We start from the raw sequence: 24,246 nt of genomic DNA on the forward strand, positions 1-24,246 counted from the left end.
TGATTACTATTCCAAGTGGGTGGAGCTCTTTGCCCTGTGTCAGGCAACAGCAAGGACCGTCTCTAACATCCTTACGAAAGAGATCCTGACTCGCTGGGGAGTGCCTGATTACATCCTGTCTGATTGAGGTTCCCAATTCGTCTCTGATCTCTTTGAGGAGACCTGTCAAAGATGGAACCTGAGACAGAAGTTGACCACGGCCTATCACCCACAGACCAACCTCACTGAGAGAGTTAATCGAACCTTGAAGACAATGGTTGCTTCCTATGTAGGGACTCAGCACAAACACTGGGACAAGCACCTTCACGAGTTTCGATTTGCCCTGAATTCTGCTGTGCAAGAGTCCACTGGAGTCACACCTGCAGAGCTGAACCTGAGTCGTCCCCTCCGAGGACCCTTGGAGATGGTGCTACAGCCCCAGCAGGTTACTCCAGACGCTGCTTGCTATGACCAGGTAGTCCATCTCCACGACTTGAGAGCTCTTGTCTCAAAGAACATGATCCAGGCTCGACTCAAGCAGAAGAGAAATTATGATAAGAAGAGACGAGACATGCAGTTCCAGCTTTGTGATCGGGTGTGGCTTCGCTCTCATCCTTATTCAAAAGCTGAACAATTCTTCTCGGCCAAGCTCGCTCCTAAATGGCAAGGACCATGTAGGATTGTGGAGCAGAGAGGCCCTTTGAACTACCGAGTGGTGAAAGAGGACACAGAGGAAGATATGTCCATGTCTCACGCCTTAAGGCCTGTTACCCCTCGGCTGAGGAATTGGAGGAGATTGAGCGCCGCAAGGTCCTGGAGATCTTTGAAGAGGAAAGTGAGGAGACTTTTCTCGGATTCCCAGACCCAGAAGTCTCACGCCTTAAGGCCTGTGACCCCTCGGCTGAGGAGCGTGAGCGCCAAAAAGTAATGAATATTTTTGTAGAGGAAAGTGATGAGGAGACCTTTCTCGGTTTCCCCGACCAAGATGTGCCTTCCAGGGCAATGGTCGGCTTTTTCCAGGGGAGGGGGTGTGTGACGGCCCTGAATTTTCCTGAACCGTCTCGGTGCTTCTCCTTCCAATAGAGTGCTTTCCCTTTTAATTCCCAATTAAATAGCCAGCATCAGCTGCGCAAAAGTGGGGTTGTGATGGAAATGTGAATGAGGATGTGTGTTCAACCCTCAGTTCTGAAGCTTCTCTCTTCCGTTTGTTGTGTTGCATATTGCTGGTTCCTCCTCCATCCCATCCAGTCTGAATTATCCACTTCTGTCAGTGAAGCAAATTCACCAAGAAAATACGTTTGATTCCGGGCACTGCCACGGGAGATGGCGAAACAAGTGAGCGAGCAGAATAATTCCAGCGCCATTGTGATTACAAAAGAAAAGAAGAGAGTGCAGGAAAACACAAACCTTATTATAAGTTATACTAAGTGTTAGCTGAGTGGGGGGGGTGGTTTTTGAAGAGTCTTTTTAAAATAAAGGATGTTTCTCAAGTCATTACAAATTCAAAAGCCACCTTAAAAACTATCTCCGTCAAGCTCAAGGGCTGTGAATGAGGAATTGAAATGGGCAGATAATACCGCTTCTTTTGTTTCAGGTTAATACAGGGAACAGGCTGCAGGAAGAACCTAGGGAACAAGAAGTGGAAATAAGAATACCAGTAAAAGACAGGACGGGCATTCAAGCATATTCAACAGTCTTTTGTATGAGAATAATTATGGTCACAGTGCAACTACCACCAGCACATCTAATGTATTTCAATGTAGCTCTTCTAAAAACATATATATGTTGATGCAATTCGATGCAAAAGACAGCATCTATGTATTTTGAAGGTTACTCTTTTTTGTTAAAAATGATATCTGGAACTAGAGTAAAGCTCTAAATCATTCCTATTACACAATGAATTACTTTCAAACCGTATCAAAATAAGCAATAATACAAGAATACATTTCAAATAATGATGTAGAATTAATTTGGGGGAAAGAGTATAGATGAGAGTAGGCCTACCTCAATTCCAGTTTTCCAGAACCTTGCGCTTGACATCAATACAAACTTGTGTTCTACAAATTGATTAAATCTAAGACACTGATCCCTTTTTATGTGAAGTCTTCCAGGTTACCTTTATGAGCAACACACAGTTCCTCGTCATATCAATCAAGAATCCATACTGCAATTATCTGCTTTACATTTAGTCATTAAATAATCTATATTTTCTTTAAAATGCATACTGTTTCTCAGATATTGCAATATCCAAAGATGACATTGTTTATTGTTTACGGCAAGCAACACTAATTCTAGGTTGTGTCCATTAGGCTCAAAACAGAGGGAAATGGACTGAAAGAGGAAGGCACTACCTTTAGTTGTCCAAAAACAAACAATTTATATTTTCCGTTGTGAAAAGGTTTTGCAGTTTTGTGCCTTAAATGTCCACGACCCTGACCACGACTGTGAATGAAAGGAAATCACAAACAGAGGTTCAGCGACTCAGAGATAATATTTCATGGCATGGGTTTAGGGCCCCCTTTAACAGGAGCTGAGGGGAGAGTGTGGGGTTAATAACTGATCATTTATTAAATGTAGAATGAGCATCCATGTTTGTTTCCTCAACACATTACCTGGGCTGACACTCACAAGATGCTAGATGCGGGAAGAGGTGGTAATATAGAGCCCAAGTGACAATGATTAATACAGCGTCCCCTAACCTTTCTCTGCAATGTGCAATGCAATGAGCCCTCCAATCAAATCATTGTTCAGTTGGAAAGCTTAAAGCTATCAGTATACGTGTAGCATGTTTAACCAGGGGTGAATAACGAGCCGGTATTCTGACATTATTTTAAAAACCTTGCATCCTTTTCCCATTTATTATCCCCATAATGATGTGTATTTTCTTTATTTTCTGGTTGACCAACTCCGTTAATCATTGCATCACATCACGAGATTGTCCTTTTTCTCTCTCTGTAGTGGCGCTCGCCATTACAGTAAAATACACAGGGGCTCATCACAATAAAGTCAGGAATAAACATTATACTTCTGTGTTGGCGACTATTATTGCAGCGTTTTAAAGACAATTATAGACAAGGGGATTAGGACAGGCTTCATATCATGTCGTCGTGTGTGACCTCTAAAGACAAGTGGAATAGAACGTCCGTATTTCCAAGTTAACGCTAATTTAAAGAAGTCAGAAAGGTATTAGAGCTCTACGCCATGTAGATGTAATTAAATTACGATTGAATCAAGTCCATTTTCATGCCACCACTTATCGTGATACAATGTTAAGGCGAGCGTGGCCGGTGAAGATCCAGCACTCTATTCTCATATGCACATGACTCTGGTAGCCCTAGAGACGGCACGAGTTACAATCTCATATGCTTTTGTGGGCTTTCAGACTTATTCCAGCAGAACTACTTAGTCAAACAGATAATTGCACACAAAGATAATTAACAGATATGTCTGCTTTGTTGAAATAGGCTTTTTCCTGTCGTCGTCAAATTGAAAAGGCCCTGCATTCCACAAGGTGGGGGATCATCAATGGATCTGAAAAGAGCGGCTCTTCACTAGGCTGCACAGATTAAGAGAGTGACAGGAACCTATGACTGACTAATTCAGCGGGGGCAGCCTCCGTAGAAACACTGGATGCATTCCAAATATCACCCTATGCCATAAACAGTAACTTCAGAAAGTATTCACATCCCTTGACTTTTTCCACATTTTGTTGTGTTACAAAGTGGGATTAAAATGGATTTAAATTTTTTAAAAATTGTGTGAACAATGTACACAAAATACTCTGTCAAAGTGGAAGAAAAAATATGAATCATAAAACACTGATATATCTTGACTAGATAAGTGTTCAACCTCCGGAGTCAATACATGTTAGAATCAGCTTTGGCAGCAATTACAGCTGTGTCTTTCTGGGTGCGTCTCTAAGAGCTTTGCACATCTGGATTGTACAATGTTTGCACATTTATTATTTTAAAAAATCTTCAAGCTCTGTCAAGTTGGTTATTGATCATTGCTAGACAGCCATTTAAGTCTTGCCACAGATTTTCAAGCCAATTTAAATCAAAACTATAACTTGGCCACTCAGGAACATTCAATGTCGTCTTGGTAAGCAACTCCAGTGTATATTTGGCCTTGTCTTTGCCGATGACAAGCATACCCATAACAGGATGCAGCCACTACCATGTTTGAAAATATGAAGAGTGGTACTCACTGATGAATTGTATTGCATTTGCCCCATACATAACATTTTGTAATCAGGACAAAAAGTTCATTGTTAATTTTGCAGTATTATTACTTTAGTGCCTTGTTGCAAACAGGATACATGTTTTGGAATATTTGTATTCTGTCAGGCTTCCTTCTTTCACTCTGTCATTTAGGATAGTATTGTGGAGTAACTACAATGTCGTTGAACCATCTTCAGTTTTCTCCTATTACAGCCATTAAACTCTGTAACTGTTTTAAAGTCGCCTTATGGTGAAATCCTTAAGCGGTTTCCTACCTCTCTGGCAACTGAGTTAGGAAAGACGCCTGCGTCTTTGTAGTGACTGGGTGTATTGATACACCATCCAAAGTTTAATTAATAACTTCACCATGCTCAAAGGGATATTCAATGCCTGCTTTTTTTATCCATCAAGCAATAGGTGCCCTTCTTTGCGAGGCTTTGCAGATAATTGTATGTGTGTGGTACAAAGATGAGGCAGTCATTCAAAAATCATGTTGAACACTATTATTGCACACAGTGAGTCCATTGAACTTATTACGTGTTATTATTATTAAGCACATTTTTTATATATATAATTTAGGCTTGCCATAACAAAGGGGTTGAATATTTATTGACTCAGGACATTTCAGCTTTTCATTTTTAATTAATGTTAAAAAAGAAATACAAACATAATTCCCATTTGATATTGTGGGGTATTAAGTGTAGGCTAGTGACACCAAATCTCAATTGAATCAATTCTAAATTCAGGCGGTAACACAGCAAAATGTGAAAAAAGTCAAAGGGGTGTTAATGCTTTCTGAAGGCACTATCAAGGGAAAAGGGTGCCATTTGGGATGCAACTGCTGCTTCGCCCTAGGATATGTCGCTTGGCTTTCCTGCTTGAGATATCCTCTCTAACAAGTATTGTTTAGCCTGGAAGAACCCCTCGTTTTTTACTCAATCTGTTCTAAAAGCGAGGTTTGTGTTGTAGGAGCTAAGTTGTCTTTGAACGTGCTGTAATCTACAAGGAGGTAGAAAAAAAGTAGAAGGAGAAAAACAAAGATAAAGAAAATCAAAAGGCACCCTCATTAGGTTCTAACTTCTGTTAGTTATTAAGAGCTTAGATTTTTTTTCAAGAGACTGAAGAAACGTTTTGAAAAATGATATCTCCCCATCGCTATGCTCTTCCACATCACAGACAAAATAATAAATGATACATATCAGAATTTTGTATTATTCCATCTCGCTTTTTCCACTCAAAGGGAATCACAGGTATCCGGTTCGCCAAACATCAGAGGTGTTACATCAAGACCCAGACCAGGGAGCTTCCCAAAGTGACAGAGGTGGCGACCTTGAACACAGAGATACTGGTACAGTATGAATATCTGCATCTCTCTGACTCTGTGTGTGTGTGTGTGTGTGTGTGTGTGTGTGTGTGTGTGTGTGTGTGTGTGTGTGTGTGTGTGTGTGTGTGTGTGTGTGTGTGTGTGTGTGTGTGTGTGTGTGTGTGGAGGAAAATATGTATTTTGCAGGGGTAGTAGGAATAAACAGAGAAGAGGAGTCGAAGAGCTGCGCTCAAACACTCACCCTGACCATCCGCTCTTCTCCGCCCTCTCCCGCTGAAGTATAATCTCTGTCTCCAGCACACATGAAACCGTCTGAAAGCTGCCCACAAACCCATCAACCCCCTTTGTGGATCACATCAAATGGTGTTTGCTGTCAATCTTAAACTAATAAACATTTGTAATCATACTCCTCCAAAGGCTTGACCAAAATAGCCTAAAGGGGTAAGTGTGAAAGAGAACGTAAGAGAGGGATCTGAGGAAGAGGTATGAGCTATTAAAGGGTGCGTACATTTCTTCGAGCGATTAATTTCACTTCTCCTGGCCTAAGAGCCGTATATGAAGTTCGGCCGAAGAATGCCTCACAAAATATTTTCAGCCTCTACCATCCTCCACTCATTTATATTTTACAGATGGCAATTACCAGTTACATCATTAAAAAAATGTTTAAATGTTGCTCCATTGTCATGCCAAGTAAATCCCAGATATCCCTTTCTGACTTTAGGAACACAAGCTGTTTAGACAGAGAACCAGGCGACATCCCCTTCTCTCTCATCTTTTGAATGTCTGGTACCTGTTACAGAGAGTAATTGTTCAGCCTGCACCATATTCCCTTTCATTGTTGTCTTCTTTTGCACATTGTGAAAACTAATTAAACTTCTGTGGCATCAATTAGATAGGGGCGTTGGCTGTGGTGAGGAGTAGACTGGGAAGAGAGAGGAAGAAGAGGTGCTCCAAAGGTTAGCGGACGATACTTGGTGTGTGATTAGAGCAAGGAGTCATTAAAACTCGTTTTTCAACCACTCCGCAAATTTATTGATAACAAACTATAGTCTTGGCAAGTCAGTTAGGACATCTACTTTGTGCATGACACAAGTCATTTTTCCAACAATTGTTTACAGACAGATTATTTCAGTTATAATACACTGTATCACAATTCCAGTGGGTCAGAAGTTTACATACACTAAGTTGACTGTGCATTTAAACAGCATGGAAAATTCCAGAAAATGATGTCAATGCTTTAGAAGCTTCTGATAAGCTTATTGACATCATTTGATGTATTTCAAGGCCTACCTTGAAACTCAGTGACTCTTTGCTTGACATCATGGAAAAATCAAAAGAAATCAGCCAAGATGTCAGAAATTTTTTTTGTAGAACTCCACAAGTCTGGTTCATCCTTGGGAGCAATTTTCAAATGCCTGAAGGTACTGCGTTCATCTGTACAAACAATAGTACGCAAGTATAAACACCATGGGACCACGCAGCCGTCATACCGCTCAGGAAGGAGACGCATCCTGGAGATGAACATACTTTGGTGCGAAAAGTGCAAATCAATCCCAGAACAACAGCAAAGGATCTTGTGAAGATGCTGGAGGAAACGGGTACAAAAGTATCTATATCCACAGTAAAACGAGTCCTATATCGACAGAACCTGAAAGGCCGCTCAGCAAGGAAAAAGCCACTGCTCCAAAACCGCCATAAAAAAGTCAGACTACGGTTTGCAATTGCACATGGGGACAAAGATCGTACTTTTTGGAGAAATGTCCTCTGGTCTGATGAAACAAAAATAGAACTGTTTGGCCATAATGACCATCGTTATGTTTGAAGGAAAAAGGGGGATGCTTGCAAGCTGAAGAACACCCTCCCAACCATGAAGCACGGTGGTGGCAGCATCATATTGTGGGGGTGCTTTGCTGCAGGAGGGACTGGTGCACTTCACAAATAGATGACATCATGACGAAGGAAAATTATGTGGACATATTGAAGCAACATCTCAAGACATCAGTCAGGAAGTTAAAGCTTGGTCACAAATGGGTCTTCCAAATGGACAATGACCCCAAGCAGACTTACAAGGTTGTAGCAAAATGACTTAAGGACAACAAAGTCAAGGAATTGGAGTGGCCATCACAAAGCCCTGACCTCAATCCCATAGAAAATGTGTAGGCAGAAGTGAAAAATCGTGTGAGAGCAAGGAGGCCTACAAACCTGACTCAGTTACACCAGCTCTGTCAGGAGGAACAATTTTATAAAAACAATATGGGGATGAGGTAGGTAGATGGGGTGGGATATTTACAGATGGGCTATGTACAGATGGGCTATGAAATATACACCTCCAACTTCAGCGATTTTTGCAATTCGTTCCAGTCATTGGCAGCAGAGAACTGGAAAGAAAGGCGGCCAAAGGAGATGTTGGCTTTGGGAATGTCCAGTGAGATATACCTGCTGGAGCGCGTGCTACGGGTGGGTGTTGTTATCGTGACCAGTGAGCTGAGATAAGGCGGGGCTTTACCAAGCAAAGACTTATAGATGACCTGGAGCCAGTGGGTTTGGCGATGAATATGTAGCGAGGGCCAGCCGACTAGAGTATACAGGTCGCAGTGGTGGGTGATATAAGGGGCTTTGGTGACAAAGCGGATGGCACTGTGATAGACTGCATCCAGTTTGCTGAGTAGAGTATTGGAAGCTATTTTGTAAATTACATCGCCGAAGTCAAGGATCAGTAGGATAGTCAGTTTTATGGAGGGTATGTTTGGCGGCGTGAGTGAAGGAGGCTTTGTTGCGAAATAGGAAGCCGATTCTAGATTTAATTTTGGATTGCCGATGTTTAACATGAGTCTGGAAGGAGAGTTTACAGTCTAGCCAGACACCTAGGTATTTGTAGTTGTCCACATATTCTAAGTCAGAACCTTCCAGAGTAGTGATGCTAGTCGGGTGGGCGGGTGCGGGCAGCGAACGGTTGAAAAGCATGCATTTGGTTTAACTAGCGTTTAAGAGCAGTTGGAGGCCACGGAAGGAGTGTTGTATGGCATTGAAGCTCGTTTGGAGGTCAGTTAACACAGTGTCCAAAGAAGGGCCAGATGTATACAGAATGGTGTCGTCTGCGTAGAGGTGGATCAGGGAATCACTCGCAGCAAGAGCGACATCGTTGATATATACAGAGAAAAGAGTCGGCCCGAGAATTGAACCCTGTGGCACCCCCATAGAGACCGCCAAAGGTCCGGACAACAGGCACTCCGATTTGACTCACTGAACTCTGTCTGAGAAGTAGTTGGTGAACCAGGCGAGGCAGTCATTTGAGAAATGTTACGACCGTGTGAAACACAGAGTGGTTAATTAAAAACAAAACAGCTTTTGCTGCTGCTCAGCTCAGCCAAGCTGCGGGCTATGTGAATGTGGGCTCAGTGGTGGACGTCTGGGGCCTCAGATTCTCAGAGGTGAGGTGAAAACAATGCAGCCGGTGGGGGAGCTGCGAGTGGCTGATAAGGAAATAAAGCACCCGGGGAGTAGAACCAGGTGACAAGCATGAATTGTTTGCCGCCGGTATCTTCGGCCATTTTCACTTTGTTCCTCGTATGAAATGATGGGAGGCTGTAATCCCTGAGCCTCCCCTAGTTTCCCTCCAGTCTTGAAGCTGATGAAATTCTCCTTGTCCTCCTTCTTCAGACAGTAGAACAGTGTGTTATTGGATCTCTTCTTCCTCCTCAGGGTAACCACTTAATATGTATTGCCACAACCAACCTAGCTGGCAAGGAAACCTCCCACTCAGATAAGAAAAACACAAACAAATGCCAAACAATGCATGGAAAAACAACACATTCTTGGAATTATATGTAGGTAGGTAAATGTCATATGACTAAAACAAAAAGTTGTGTGTCATTTTGAACATGCGGAGCATACACATAATTAAAAGTGTGGGTAACACTTTACTTGTGTCACGTCCTGACCAGTAAAGGGGTTATTTGTTCTTATAGTTTTGGTCAGGACGTGGCAGGGGGTATTTGTTTTATGTGGTTCAGGGTGTGTTTGTGTATGTGTTCATGTAGAGGGGGTAATTGGTTTATATGGTTCGGGGTGGTTATGTATGTAGAGGGGTATTTGATTTATTAGTCCAGGGTGTTGGTTATTGTTCTATGTTAGTTTAGTTCTATGTTCAGTCTAGTCGTTTGTATTTCTATGTTTAGTTAATTGGTGTTGGGGCCTTCAGTTGGAGGCAGCTGTCTATCGTTGCCTCTGATTGAAGGTCCTATAACTAGGTATGTGTTTGGCATGGGATTTTGTGGGAGATTGTTTCTTGTTTAGCTGTGTGCCTGACGAGACTGTCCAGTTCGTTTGTTTTTTTGTATACGTTGTTTGTGTTTTCCTTCTTCACTAAATAAAAAGAAGATGAGTATACATTTTCCCGCTGCGTTTTGGTCTACACCCTATGACACCCATGACAGAATCTCCCACCAAACACGGACCAAGCAGCGGAGGAGGGAGCAGCAACAGAGCCCAGTGGAATCATTGACATGGGAGGAAATTCTGGATGGGGCTGGACCATGGCACCAGGCTGGGGAATATCGTCGCCCACCGGAGGAGATAGAGGCAGCCAAGGTGGAGCGGCGCCGGTATGAAGCTTTGTACGCGCCGATGGGGAAGCACAAGAGGCACCCCCAATAATTTTTTTGGGGGGGGCACACGGGTAGTTTGGCTGGGCCAAGGGTGAGCCCTAAGCCAGCTCCCCGTGCTTATTATGAGAAGCATTTGGAGTGGAGAGCGCCGGAGTATGCGGTAGTGCGCACGATCTCGCCCATGCGCACGCACAGTCCGGTGCGAGCGATCCCAGCCCCTCGCAAGTGCCGTGCTAGAGTAGGCATCCAGCCTGGAAGGAGGATGCCTGCACAGCGCATCTGGCCACCAGTGTGCCTCCTAGGCCCAGGCTACTCTACGCCTGCTCTACGCACGGCAACCATCAGGCCTCTGCACAGGCCAGTTCGCCCTGTACCAGCACTCCACTCGTGCAGGGCTGCTATTTCCATCCAGCCAGGACGGGTTGTGCAAGAGGTGCGCTCCAGACCTCCAGTGCTTACCCATGTCCCGGTGTATCCAGTTCCTGCTTCTCGTGCTGACCCTGAGGTGCGTAGTCTGGCGTCTCCTAAACCAGCACCACGCACCAGGCTTCCAGTGCGTCAGCCCAGTCCAACTCGTCCTGTTCCTGCTCCCTGCACTAGCCCTGAGGTGCGTGTCCCCAGTCTGGTACCTCCACTACCAGCCCCACGCATCAGGCTTTTAGTGCGTCAGCCCAGTCCCGAGCTTCCGATGACAGTGCCTCGTCCAGAGTGTCCGGCGACAGTGCCTCGTCCAGAGTGTCCGGCGACAGTGCCTCGTCCAGAACTTCCGGAACCAGGGGAGACGGCCCACAGTCCGGAGCTCCCAGAGTAGTCCCACAGTCCGGAGCTCCCAGAGTCGTCCCACAGTCCGGAGCTCCCAGAGTCATCCCACAGTCCGGAGCTCCCAGAGTCCAGTCCAGGGTCTAGAGTGACTGGCCTCAGGCAGAGGTATGCAGTGGGGGTGGTTTGGTCAGGTAGGGGATTAAGGCCTGAGCCTAAGCCACCTCCACTGTAGGAAGTTTGGGGAGGGGGGGGGGTGTAGCACAGGAGCTGTCGGTGACGGCAGCCACCCTCCCTTCCCTCCCTTTAGTTTAGGGGTTTATTTTTGTAGGTTTTTTTGGTAAGGTGCATCCGGGGTATGCACCTTTGGGGGGGGGGGGGTTACTGTCACGTCCTGACCAGTAAAGGGGTTATTTGTTCTTATAGTTTGGTCAGGACATGGCAGGGGGCATTTGTTTTATGTGGTTCAGGGTGTGTTTGTGTATGTGTTCATGTAGAGGGGGTATTTGGTTTATATGGTTTGGGGTGGTTATGTATGTAGAGGGGTATTTGATTTATTAGTCCAGGGTGTTGGTTATTGTTCTATGTTAGTTTAGTTCTATGTTCAGTCTAGTCGTTTGTATTTCTATGTTTAGTTAATTGGTGTTGGGGCCTTCAGTTGGAGGCAGCTGTCTATCGTTGCCTCTGATTGAAGGTCCTATAAATAGGTATGTGTTTGGCATGGGATTTTGTGGGAGATTATTTCTTGTTTAGCTGTGTGCCTGACGAGACTGTCCAGTTCGTTTGTTTATTTGTATACGTTGTTTGTGTTTTCCTTCTTCACTAAATAAAAAGAAGATACATATACATTTTCCCGCTGCGTTTTGGTCTACACCCTACGACACCCGTGACAACTTGACACCCAGCGTCATAACACATTATGACACGGTCATAACCATGTCATGTGTCATAGCAGCTGACAACTTGTTATAATATGGTCATAAAACACTGTCATGACAGATATATTTACACCTGTTGTGACATATAGTGTTATTTTATGGCTGGTTATGACACCTACATAAGAGTGTCAAAACCTACCACACAAGGCAAAACATTCCATTACACCATAGCTATTGTGGCAACATTGTTATACAATTTCTTTTTTTTTGGACCATGTGAAATTATCATTGTAATTGGCACACACTGATGTCAGACATGCACCTACCCCAATGCTCTGTTGCTAATGACTGGGTTAAATGCAGGAGCAGATATCAGGAGCAGGTCAAGACACACTCTTTCTGACTGATGACTGATATACGGTTGAAGTCGGAAGTTTACATACACCTTAGCAAAATCCATTTAAACTCAGTTTTTCACAATTCCTGACATTTAATGCTAGTAAAAAGTCCCTGTCTTAGGTCAGTTAGGATCACCACTTTATTTTAAGAATGTGAAATGTCAGAATAATAGAGAGAATGATTTATTTCAGCTTTTATTTCTTTCATCACATTCCCAGTGGGTCAGAAGTTTACATACACTCAATTAGTATTTGGTAGCATTGCCTTTAAATTGTTTAACTTGGGTCAAATGTTTCGGGTCGCCTTCCACAAGCTTCCCACAATAAGTTGGGTGAATTTTGGCCCATTCCTCCTGACAGAGCTGGTGTAACTGAGTCAGGGTTGTAGCCTTCTTGCTCGCATACGCTTTTTCAGTTCTGCCCACAAATTTTCTATAGGATGGAGGTCAGGGCTTTGTGATGGCCACTCCAATACCTTGGCTTTGATGTCCTTAAGCCATTTTGCCACAACTTTGGAAGTATGCTTGGGGTCATTGTCCATTTGGAAGACCAATTTGCGACCAAGCTTTATCTTCCTGACTGATGTCTTGAGATCTTGCTTCAATATATCCACATAATTTCCTCCCTCATGATGCCATCTATTTTGTGAAGTGCACCAGTCCATCCTGCAGCAAAGCACCCCCACAACATAATGCTGCCACCCCTGTGCTTCATGGTTGGGATGGTGTTCTTCGGCTTGCAAGCCTCCCCCTTTTTCCTCCAAACATAACGATGGTTATTGTGGCCAAACAGTTCTATTTTTTCACCAGACCAGAGACATTTCTCCAAAAAGTATGATCTTTGTCCCCATATGCAGTTGCAAACTGTAGTCTGACTTTTTATGGCGGGTTTGGAGCAGTGGCTTCTTCCTTGCTGAGCGGCCTTTCAGGTTATGTAGATATAGGACTCATTTTACTGTGAATTAAGATACTTTGTACCTGTTTCCTCCAGCATCTTCACAAGGTCCTTTGCTGTTGTTCTGGGATTGATTTGCACTTTTCGCACCAAAGTACGTTCATCTCTAGGAGACAGAACGCGTCTCCTTCCTGAGCGGTATGGCGGCTGCGTGGTCCCATGGTGTTTATACTTGAGTTCTATTGTTTGTACAGATGAACGTGGTACCTTCAGGCGTTTGGAAATTGCTCCCAAGGATGAACCCGACTTATGGAGGTCTACAATTTTTTTCTGGCGTCTTGGCTGATTTCTTTTGATTTTCCCATGATGTCAAGCAAAGAGGCACTGAGTTTCAAGGTAGGCCTTGAAATACATCCACAGGTACACCTCCAATTGACTCAAATGATGTCAATTAGCCTATCAGAAGCTTCTAAAGCCATGACATAATTTTCAGGAATTTTCCAAGCTGTTTAAAGGCACAGTCAACTTAGTGTATGTAAACCTCTGACCCACTGGAATTGTGATACAGTGAAATAATCTGTCGGTAACAATTGTTGGAAGAATTACTTGTGTCATGCACAAAGTAGATGTCCTAACCGACTTGCCAAAACTATAGTTTGTTAACAAGAAATTTGTGGAGTGGTTGAAACACTTAGGTTGGAGTCATTAAAACTCGTTTATGTGAACTTCCAACTTCAACTGTAAGGGCATGTACGTGATAGGCATATCTCAAAATTCCTTCTTGAATGTCTCATAAAGTGTATTTCCTTATTCCAAGTGAAGTGACACAGAATCGTCATAATGCTTCATGACAGTGTCAAAGTGTATTTTCTTTTAAATATGATGAGAGAAAAAAACATGACTTAAGAGAATTAATTACAACAACAAAAAAGTTTTTAAGACGAACTTTCAAACGAACTTTCAAACTTCTTGTCAGGGAAAAAAGTCATTTGAATAAATGTTGGTTTTTACACTCTTATGTAGGTGTCATTACCAGCCATAAAATAGTGCAATATGTCACAAGAGGTGTAAATATATGGGTCATGACATTGTTATGACATGGTTATGACCATGTCATAACGTGTTATGCCACTGGGTGTCAAGTAAAGTGTTACCAAAATGTGCCATGGCTTTATAGTATGGGAGACAGCCAGATGGGAAGTAATGTCCTATACAGTTCATGTATATCCAGGGTCTTATGGTGTCATGAGAAAATATTAATTGATCAATGACAATCACATGTGGCCTACAGTATAAGCTTGAGTCATAAAGTTGCACCCTTAAGACATTATATCGAGAGAGGGCAAGTATATGTTCATTACAGCATGACACTGAATGTGTGTGGAATGTGGTTACATAGGCTCCGAGCTATAGTAAATAAATAATTAGTCTGACATCTAATACAAAATATCTTTACTTAAGCAATGTCCAATATTAGATACAAGACAGCTTCATTTATGATATAACTGCATCATAAAATCATTATCGCATCGTCTTTGTACTTGTCAATTGGTCTTTTTAAATCACTATTCCACACTAGCCATGATAAACTTTAATATTGCCCAGAGAGCGGTCTCCCTTTGCAACTTATTGGTCTTGTTTCTCAACTGCAAAGTAAAAGTCATATTACAGTGCTCTGTGTCATGACCTCCATTTCCTAATTTCGGGAAGGTTTCCTTAGTTGCTCCTCTTCAGTGGTTCTGCTGTCCAATTAGAGAGATCTGTTTGTGTTTCATGGCCTTCATTTTAATTTCTGTAGTTCAGGAGGAGCGAACACCGCCAGAGCCCCCCTAGTCCTCCTCTGAGTTGTCATTAGCTTAGCCCGATCCAGACCAGGCTAAAAATGAGCTGAAAAAAAGAGCGAGAGCAAACTGTCAAAGGCTTGACTGCTTGTCTAAGCGCAAACTCGGTCGACTAGCACTTCAGTGGCTGAGTGGCCATGCCGCTAAGCTAGGTATTCTTTCATCTGGCCGGGGTGCGAGTTCATCTCCGCAGGCTCATTGATGTCATGTCACTTCACAACAAACAGTTACAGCGAGACTGTAGCGCAGACCGTAAATTAGAATAAAGCGAGAATCAGCGAGGGGTGAGAAGGGAAAGGAGGGAGAGTCGAGAGTGCACAACCTAATATAAATGATACCAGCTCCAACCATAGCCCCGGGATCCTACATCAAGATCAACTAATGTGCAATTAAGCTTCAGACTAGGAGAGAATCACCTTGTAAAAACATTTGTCAAGTAAACTGTTTTGCTGTTCTCTCCAGCTGCTAATTAACGAGGCACTGGGAAGAGGAGTTTGTTTGCCGACGTATTTACATATACATAAAGAAACACATCAGGCACGGTAGTGGAATGCGGCATTGCCAAAGCCCCTATCTCTTAGATAGCAGTGACACGTATTCCCTATCATTAAGCACTAATAGTTTACTTTACAGCTCATGAACTACAGTATAAACAAATTAAGCATGTCGCTAGTGCTGTGAGCTGAATGCGGTATTAGGGGATGTGTGAGGGAAGAGGACGCTATATGCTTTATTACTGTGTCTGTCGGATTTAACGATATGGCAGCCTTTCGTGGCACAATAAAGTATCAAGCACTACAAAGTTGTTTCAAAGTCAAATCTATGCCGTTGTTGGATTCTTGTGTTGTTGTTGTCAGGGAGAAAGGGCAGCCTGGAGGCCTGAGAGGAAGAAACAGAAAATGAGAAGGAAGTCCAGGCTAGCGGGAGTCATCAGGAGGCAGGAAGTGGCAGTACTCCCAGTGGGCAATAAGGGGTGGTGAATAAAAGGACGCGGCCAGGGCTTGTGCGCTGTGGCTCTGGGAAGAGAGGGCTGAAAATGCAGAGGGCACAGAACTGAGGGTGTGTGTGTGTGTGTGTGTGTGTGTGTGTGTGTGTGTGTGTGTGTGTGTGTGTGTGTGTGTGTGTGTGGCCATGTAAGGGTGGGTGTGTTTGTTTCCTCTCCCTGACAGGTAGAGGAAAATAAAAATATGTTTTAGGCTTCTTTTTAGCGACCAGAAAAAGATGTCTACCTGGTTGTAATCTGGTTATCTGACCGTATAACAACCAAAATATGACATTGTTCCCAAGCAGCTTGACGTTATTATAAAAATACATCTTACCTGGTTGTAATCTGGTTATATGGTCTATTCAACCAGAATGGCGTCATTATGACATCCCATGCCAAATTCTCTGTACTATATACACTGCAGCAGTTTAAAGAATGGTAAGCCTCTCAGAAAAACAGCCAGATTCATTTACAGTAGAAGGCAAACTATTTTCCTTCGGATCACCTCAAACAGGAGAAAAAAAAGAAGTTTCTGCTGTGATCCAGTACATCAACAGCTGTTCTGTGTACTTCCTCCTTTTGGTGCAGATGCTGAGTTCCACGAGGTGGAGGATGATGAGGACATTCCTGATGCTGAGGTCGGAGGTCACCGCGTCGCCCGTGACATCCTGGACCAGGTTCCTGTCAACGACTATGTACGTACTGTACTGGGGCTGCATCTGAAATGGCACCATATTCCCTACTGTATATCATGCACTCAGTCAAAAGTATACTGAACAAAAATACAAACGCAACATGCAACAATTTCAAAGATTTTGCGAGTTACAGTTCATATAAGGAAATTAGTCAATTGAAATAAATTCATTATGCCCTAATCTATGGGTTTCACATTACTGGGCATTGACACAGCCATTGGTGGGCCTGGGAGGGCATAGGCCCACCCACTTGGGAGCCAGGCCGACCCACTGGGGATTCAAGCCCAGCCAATCACAGACAGTTTTTCCCCACAAAAGGGTTTTATCACAGACAGAAATAAAACATTGGTGGCGGCTTATGATAGAGAAATTAACATTCAATTATCTGGCAACAGTTCTGATGGACATCCCTGCAGTCAACATGCCAATTGTCGCTCCCTCAAAACTCCCTCTGTGGCATTGTGTTGTGTGACAAAACTGCACATTTTAGAGTGGCCTTTTATTGTCCCCAGCACAAGGTGCACCTGTGTATTGATCATGCTGTTTAATCAGCTTCTTGATATGCCACACCTGTCAGGTGGATGGATTATCTTGGCAAAGGAGATTTGCTCACTAACAAGGATGTAAACAAGTGTGCACACAAAATTTGAGAGATGTAAGCTTTTTCTGTGTATGGAACATTTCTGGGATCTTTTATTTCAGCTCATGAAACATGGGACCAACACTTTACATGTTGCATTTATATTTTTGTTCAGTGTATATATATATATATATAGGGCCTATACACTGAGATTACAACAATTAAGAACACCAGCTCTTTCCATGACTTAGACTGACAAGGTGAATCCAGGTGAACGCTATGATCCCTTATTGATGACAGGTTAAAGAAGGATTTTTATGCCTTGAGACAATTGAGACATGGGTTGTGTATGTGTACCATTCAGAGGGTGAATGGGCAAGACAAAAAATGTAAGTGCCTTTGAACGGGTTATGGTAGTAGGTGCCAGCCGCACCAGTTTGTGTCAAGAACTGCAACGCTGCTGGGTTTTTCATGCTCCACAGTTTCCCATATGTGTCAAGAATGGTCCACCACCGAAAGGACATCCAGCCAACTTGACACAACTGTGGAGCATTGGAGTCAACATGTGCCAGCATCCCTATGGAACGCTTTTGACACCTTGTAGAGTCCATGCCCAAGCGAACTGAGGGCAAATGGGGGGGTGCAACTCAATATTAGGAAGGTTTTCCTAATGTTTGATATACTCTGTGTATACAGTAGTTCACTACTTTTGACCTAGTGAATGCACACCAAGACCACACTAGGAGATACGAGCCACGGTGGTGCCTAGTTCTCCTTCGTTTCTTTGTGCATAGAAATCGCTCGCTAATTGATGCTGACTTTCATGGCATAAAACGGACTTGTGTTTGTGTACCACAGGGCATAGAAATTGCTCTATATATCTGTTTAAATGCACTTGCCTTGCTTAAGACTCCCTTAATGTCTCTCCATTAACGGAGAGGAATATCTAGCCTTCAAAGGCAGCAACTTTTTCCCTACAGTCTCAGCTGGAGCCTTTCTTGTTTTTTTTCGGGCGAAGGCAGGCAGCTAGCGCCGTACAAAGCAGCGCTCCCAAGGACACTCATTACTGAATAGATAGCCTACATTTATTAATTATGCCTTAATTATCAAGTCAAGAAAGAAAAGAGTCTAGAGGCCGAAATGCCATATTTTTGTGCATGTGAGCGGCTTAGTACTCTATGATTAATTACCCTTGACACACACATACACGCAAAGGTAAACATACATACTGGACACACGCACAGACAGCACACAGTGAGGTGGGCCAGCATGCATGCACGCACACACACCACAGCCATAATATTAACATTTATCAGGCTGGGCCCAGAAATACCTGCTTGCCTCCATGCACTCTCCTCCTATCCACCTCTCCTCCTCTATTCCTCTCTTCCTCCCTGCTCATCCTCTATGGCCGTAGCTGCAATGCTATGTCCTGTAATTAAAGCATACCAGGAGATGAAACTCGCTCCCCTTTTAAAGGTAATACTGTACATAGCTAAAGTTCACCCATATTATGGCCACAGCCAGTCAGTGTTTGTGGGCCCGGAAAATAACAAAGGCCTTTGTGACCAACGGAGGGGAGGCGATTCTGACCCCAGCACCCCTCCACCTGATCTGGCCTCCACCGTGGCCCCTTGCCTGACCGCCACTGGAGCCCCTGCTTTCGTATTTACGCGGGTTATTTCGGTGCAGCCTGACTTTTTATTTTTCAACCAATCATTCAAGTATCAGTGACAGAGGTGGGTAGATATATGGGGCCAAAGTATAGCCAGGGCTGCCACGGTGGAGCATCCGCATGGCGCTGAGGCAGTGGCCCTGGATATCTCTCCAACTGAATAACTATCATCCAACATCGCTGGAGGAGCCGCATCACTGTCCTTGACCTAGATAGGGGAAGGATAAGCCTTCAAATATGATTGGGCAGCGGGACTCAGTCGGTCAACCCGGCACTCACATGTTCTGGGACGGTTTTGGGCCAGATGGAGGTTGGCGGTTGGATGGTTGGTGGTGGGCCATCGTGTGACACTGTACCTTTGCCCAGCCCTCTTTGGCATCCAAAGCTAGCATTGAAACAACAAGGCTTCCCATGCATGAGTGGGCAGTGATGGTTCACAGGAAACCGAGGGTAAACAGAGGCTGTTAATACCTCCTCTGCTCCCTGAGCGTAAGCTACACCAAACCATAAACACAGTTACTTCCTGGGCCTGTGTGGTTCAGTTGGTAAATGCATGGTGGGTGGTGCGAATGATGCCAAGGTCGTGGGTTCATGTCCCACATACTGTACACCTACTAATTATGTATGCAAGTTGCTTTGGATAAAAGCTAAGTGGCATATTTTACTAATATGTTTAATATTAAATTTCCCCTTGACTTTAACCATTAGAGGTTTCACCCGTGCCTGCATAATGAGAAAATATGGCTTTTCATGTGGATGATGAGACCACACAATTAGCGTTGGGAGTACAAAGCAGTACCTGCTTCATATTCATCGTCGCGTCTTGATTCTCTTCCTCCTTATTATTGAATAACTGACTGACAGTTTTGAACTTGACAGACTGATCAAACCTCTGATATGATGTTATGCGTGAGGTGCCGTTTCGGTGTGTGATGAAGTCAAAAATCCGACGGAGTCAAGGGTAATGACTTTTACCTATGGTTAATGCTGCTTGATTGTGACGAGCGCAGATTTCCCAGGGTGCCCCATTCAGATTACCCGCCACAATTGAAGAGGGGAATTTAAAGCCAAAATGATTAATATACGCTTTAAAAAAGGATGCCTCTGATTAATTTGTCTCAGAAGTACAATGCCAACCTATTGTCTGTTTGTTTTTGTAATCACCCATTATTTGAATAAATATATTTCCCTTAATTTTCCCTAACTGAAGCTCTAGATTTGGATTTCATACCGTCACAGTTTTAGCTGTGAGGCGGCTGACAAGATTATTGTCTGTGTTGTTTCCATAATAGATTGTTGCCTCGCAGCTGATGACTCTAAACTTGACTAAAATCATCAATCAGTAATTGCCCACCAGCCTTTGTCAGAGTCGTAAATCAAACACACCTTTTGCATATCATCCTTTTTTTCTTTCTGAGCTGTGTTAGTCCCCCATGTTAGGAGTATGCAATGTTAGTCCATTTATCATCTGTGACAGCAGTTGTGATGGGTGATTCGTGATTTGAATCCTACTTACTGCACTGTTTGGGTTGTGTATTTATTATGCTGGCTCCAAAAGTTATGGGAGCCTAAATGTAGCTAAACACCAGCCACAAACACTAGAGTCAACAGCATCTGTGAGACCCTGAACCATTTAGTGCCCTATAAACTATTTCCTGTGACTAATACTGCTTTTCTAGGAAAGTAGCCAAACAACTTCCAGTCGACACTGCCCATAGTTTACAGTAGAGGAGAATTTATGGTCAGAGCTATGTCTTCCTATGGGTCCCAGGCCTTTTCAAGACTGGGGTGAAACAATGACCTTGCATTGTTCCCCCTCTCAATGGATTTTTGTTACATTTTGTTTGTCTTCTGTCATGAAAGGCTGACTCATAAGGAAGGCATCAGGTAAAGTCCGAAGTGGGGACAATTGGTCTCTTTCATCAAAGCTATTTAACCAGACAGTGCTGGATTGTCTCTGAAGTTTTAGTCAAATTCACTCACTACAGGAGATTGAAAACGTTGTCAAATGCATGTATCTGTGCAGCTCTGAGAGGGCTTTAAGTGGCACTTCTCTGAGTCCAATTCAGAATTGCCCTCGATCAAAGGCATGGCACTCAGCCCTAACTCCGTCTGGAGAGGGCACGGGCCCGGGGGACTGGCACAATGGAAAAAGCCAAGGGCCATTAATTCTACCCAATTTACCTTTCGTTTGGGTTTCATTTGGCCCTTATATTAATTCACACCCATTCGGCGCGAGCAAATAAAAGGATCCTTGTTAGTCGATCATTACTTGCCTAATTGCTTTAGGAATGTGCCATCCACTTAAAGTCAAGGTCAGGGGGAGGGCGCCCAAGATGAAGAGCCTCTCATTTGTAGGCTCTAATGGAAGGGTGGCGGCCATTTTGGCTCAGCTCGCATGGGTCACAGCAGGGGGAGTGGGAGGTCAGAGATGAAAAAAATACTGTAAATTTCCCGGTAACCGGCAGTGTCAGTCACTTTGACTGAATATAACCCTGGGACAAAGGGGCCGAGGACTCTGGGATGTGAGATGGAGCTTGGTAAAGCTAAGAGTAATGCTACCACTGACATAACAGAAAGGTCAAGGGTATTATATTATGTTTTATTCTCCCGGATCGAGGCGGCCCCGCTTTCCAATGCTATCTTGATCCGTGGGTCACGGTCGAGCGTGGAACCATTTTGACCATTCATTTCCTTGGACATCCATTTTGATCTTTCTCTTCTGTTTAGTTGCTTCATAGCTTTTTTCTGACGAACGACCGAAGCGAGAACATTAAGTCACCCAATCAAATCCTCTGTCCTGACTGTCCCTTCTCTGGGAGTGCTGGTATTCATCATGTGTGACCCTACTTTTGTGTTCTTCACAGGGAAAAGAAAAGGAGATTGATTTTGCTTGATAAATATTTAATTTAAAGTATAAGTGCAGACCTTACTGAACAGAAAATTCTAAAGCCAAAAGAAAGAGAAACATTTAGCACTTCATTTTCAAATAAGTAGGTACCACAGAAGAATAAACCTTGCCAGTGCGGTGTATGCATTCCACACTCCACCTATACTTCCAATTAAATGTTCTCAAGATCGCTGTGTGTCTTTCTCTCTCTCTGGCTCTCCTTTCTTTGCATCACCTGCCCTTTGAAGCACTTCATTTCTTTCCTTCCTTTCATTGACTTGCCACTTGTCCTTCACAGAGAGACATTGGAGTTGAGCTGGATAACCGTCTAGATGACCATGGCTACTGCTGCCAGCACTGTCGTCGTGGTTACCGCTATTGCCAGCGCTACTATGAGCCACTGGGGGGTTTTAACCCCTACCCATACTACTACCAAGGAGGACGTGTCATCTGTCAGATCATTATGCCCTGCAACTGGTGGATCGCCCGTATGCTCGGGAGGATATGATTGGATGGTCAAACTGGATTCACTATGTTTCAGCTCACATGATAGGCGCATTCATTTTAGGCTGGATTTACACTACACTAGGCGTAGAGTCCCAGCAACCACTTTGTGACTTGACCATGTACAACACAGACTTTGGTGCTTGCCAGAATTTGTAATAACTCTACACAAGCATCAGTTACGTTTTGCTAAGGCGAACACTTGGTGGTGTGTAAACCCAACCTAGGCCCACCCAAAGCACCAGGTGGGTGGAGTTCGCACATTTGAGACCATTCCATCAGTGCACTTTCAGCCCAACTGGTGCACTTGGTGAGGTAAAACGAATGCAACCCTTGCTACTCCCCAATCAGTATTCCAAAGCCTTTGTGATAGCAAAACATTTATAGTACACAATTGTAATCCATCCTGTCTCAGAAATAAGCAAATTGACTGGCAGTCTTGTCTTAAGTCTAAATTGAGTTTTGGGAGCGTCTGGGCGATATCTCTAAAAGGCATTAGATCTCCCGAGCTGTTACATTGTGAATGTTTACCTAGCCATCAAATTCTGGTTGTGTGGCCTTGTTGTGTCTGTGCACTGAAGTGCAATTTTGCTTTCAACATATTTTCAATCAAAGTGCTACGTTTGGCTGTTTCTCTCATTGCTGCATTTCTTTCTCATTTAATTTTCTTCTTTATGTTTATTATAGGTGGCATGTAACCGACATTCTATTGCATGTGGAGCAGACCTGGGTTTAAATAGTATTAGATTTCTTTCAAATACTTTGAGCGCTTAATTGAGCCTTCCTGGAGTGACAGATGGGGAATGGTTTGCACTTTCCGGACTATCCCAGTGGTGCGCCATATAGTCTCAATCAAACACAGCTTAAGTATTTAACCAAAAAAAGATATATATTTGAACCCAGGTCTGATTTGAAATATGATAACCAACAATGTATATAGAACTGTAGCCTGTGTAGGCTGTAGCCTGCTCACTCTGTCAACCCTTTCTAGACTTTATCGGTTGAACAAAAATAACATGAGTCCTTTTTTTTTGGTGAATGATCTATTTTGACTATTGTTACCACAGTTAGCATGTTACCTTGAAATAGTGTTTATTGTATGGATGAGGTATACAAAAACCTTGTTTTTACTATCAGAATGAGTCTACAATTATAATAAAGCAATAGCTACATACATGTATATGCTGCATTCTTGTAATTTAACTTGATCATATTTATTTGATGTAAACTTCTTATTTTTGGTATTTTATGCAGCATTGTTTTAACTACAATGGCTGTAAATGACTGTAATAGCACCACAGTTCAATTACCATACAGTAATATAATCTTTGCTAATTTGCTCAAGCTCACGATAAGTATGCTCTGAACAGTGATTCTACCAGCATGGTTAGGCCTACAAGAATAAGAAAGAATTCATGGCTTGACATGCTTAAGTGAACAACAAGTACATACAATTAAAATGTATCTTGAAACTAAATTACATCTAATACCCACTCTTATCAAGATAAAGAACTGATTTTACATTCACAGTGAGTATTGGGATACGGCATCCATATTAGGACGTTTTATCTGGTGACTATTGGAGTTTCACCTGACAATTGAGGAACTTCCTAATATGGATGCCAAAGTAAGGTTTCAACTTGCTGAAATTCCAACATTGGTTGATAAAGGTCAAATACTATACATTCAAATGGTCCAGTGCTGCAATTCAAACATATCTTAACCTTTTTGACGGTCAATCTATCACTTACTGTATGTCCTGACTCCAAAATTGATTGATTGATTATGTCATATTCCACTTTACTTCATAAAGCATTATACTGATCTATGGAAGTAGTAATGCTCTATGGAAGTAGTTATAGATGTTTATGAGCAGTTATTAGCACCGATGTTATAATGTATTATAGAGGTAGTTCATAAGAAGTGTAACTGATATCCTTCCTCAAAAATAAACCTAAGTAGATGCTCTTTTATCAAAACAATAAAAGACGTAAACATGCAAACTTAAAAAGACAGA

At 43.1% G+C, this 24,246-nt stretch overlaps 1 protein-coding gene across 1 annotated transcript in view; it reads left to right on the top strand.

The window, feature by feature from the left end:
- The window catches only part of LOC115204995 (tenomodulin), a 145,958-nt gene extending 122,549 nt beyond the window's left edge, over positions 1 to 23,409 (top strand). The window contains exons 4-7 of the mRNA XM_029770565.1: positions 5,440 to 5,547; positions 6,416 to 6,479; positions 16,474 to 16,580; positions 22,024 to 23,409. Coding sequence (XP_029626425.1) covers positions 5,440 to 5,547; positions 6,416 to 6,479; positions 16,474 to 16,580; positions 22,024 to 22,233 — 489 coding nt within the window. The 3' untranslated portion in view covers positions 22,234 to 23,409. The remainder of the gene's footprint in view (positions 1 to 5,439; positions 5,548 to 6,415; positions 6,480 to 16,473; positions 16,581 to 22,023) is intronic.
- Positions 23,410 to 24,246: the final 837 nt, after the last annotated feature.

The sequence above is a fragment of the Salmo trutta genome, chromosome 13 (genome assembly GCF_901001165.1).
Source record: "Salmo trutta chromosome 13, fSalTru1.1, whole genome shotgun sequence".
Taxonomy (NCBI): domain Eukaryota; kingdom Metazoa; phylum Chordata; class Actinopteri; order Salmoniformes; family Salmonidae; genus Salmo; species Salmo trutta.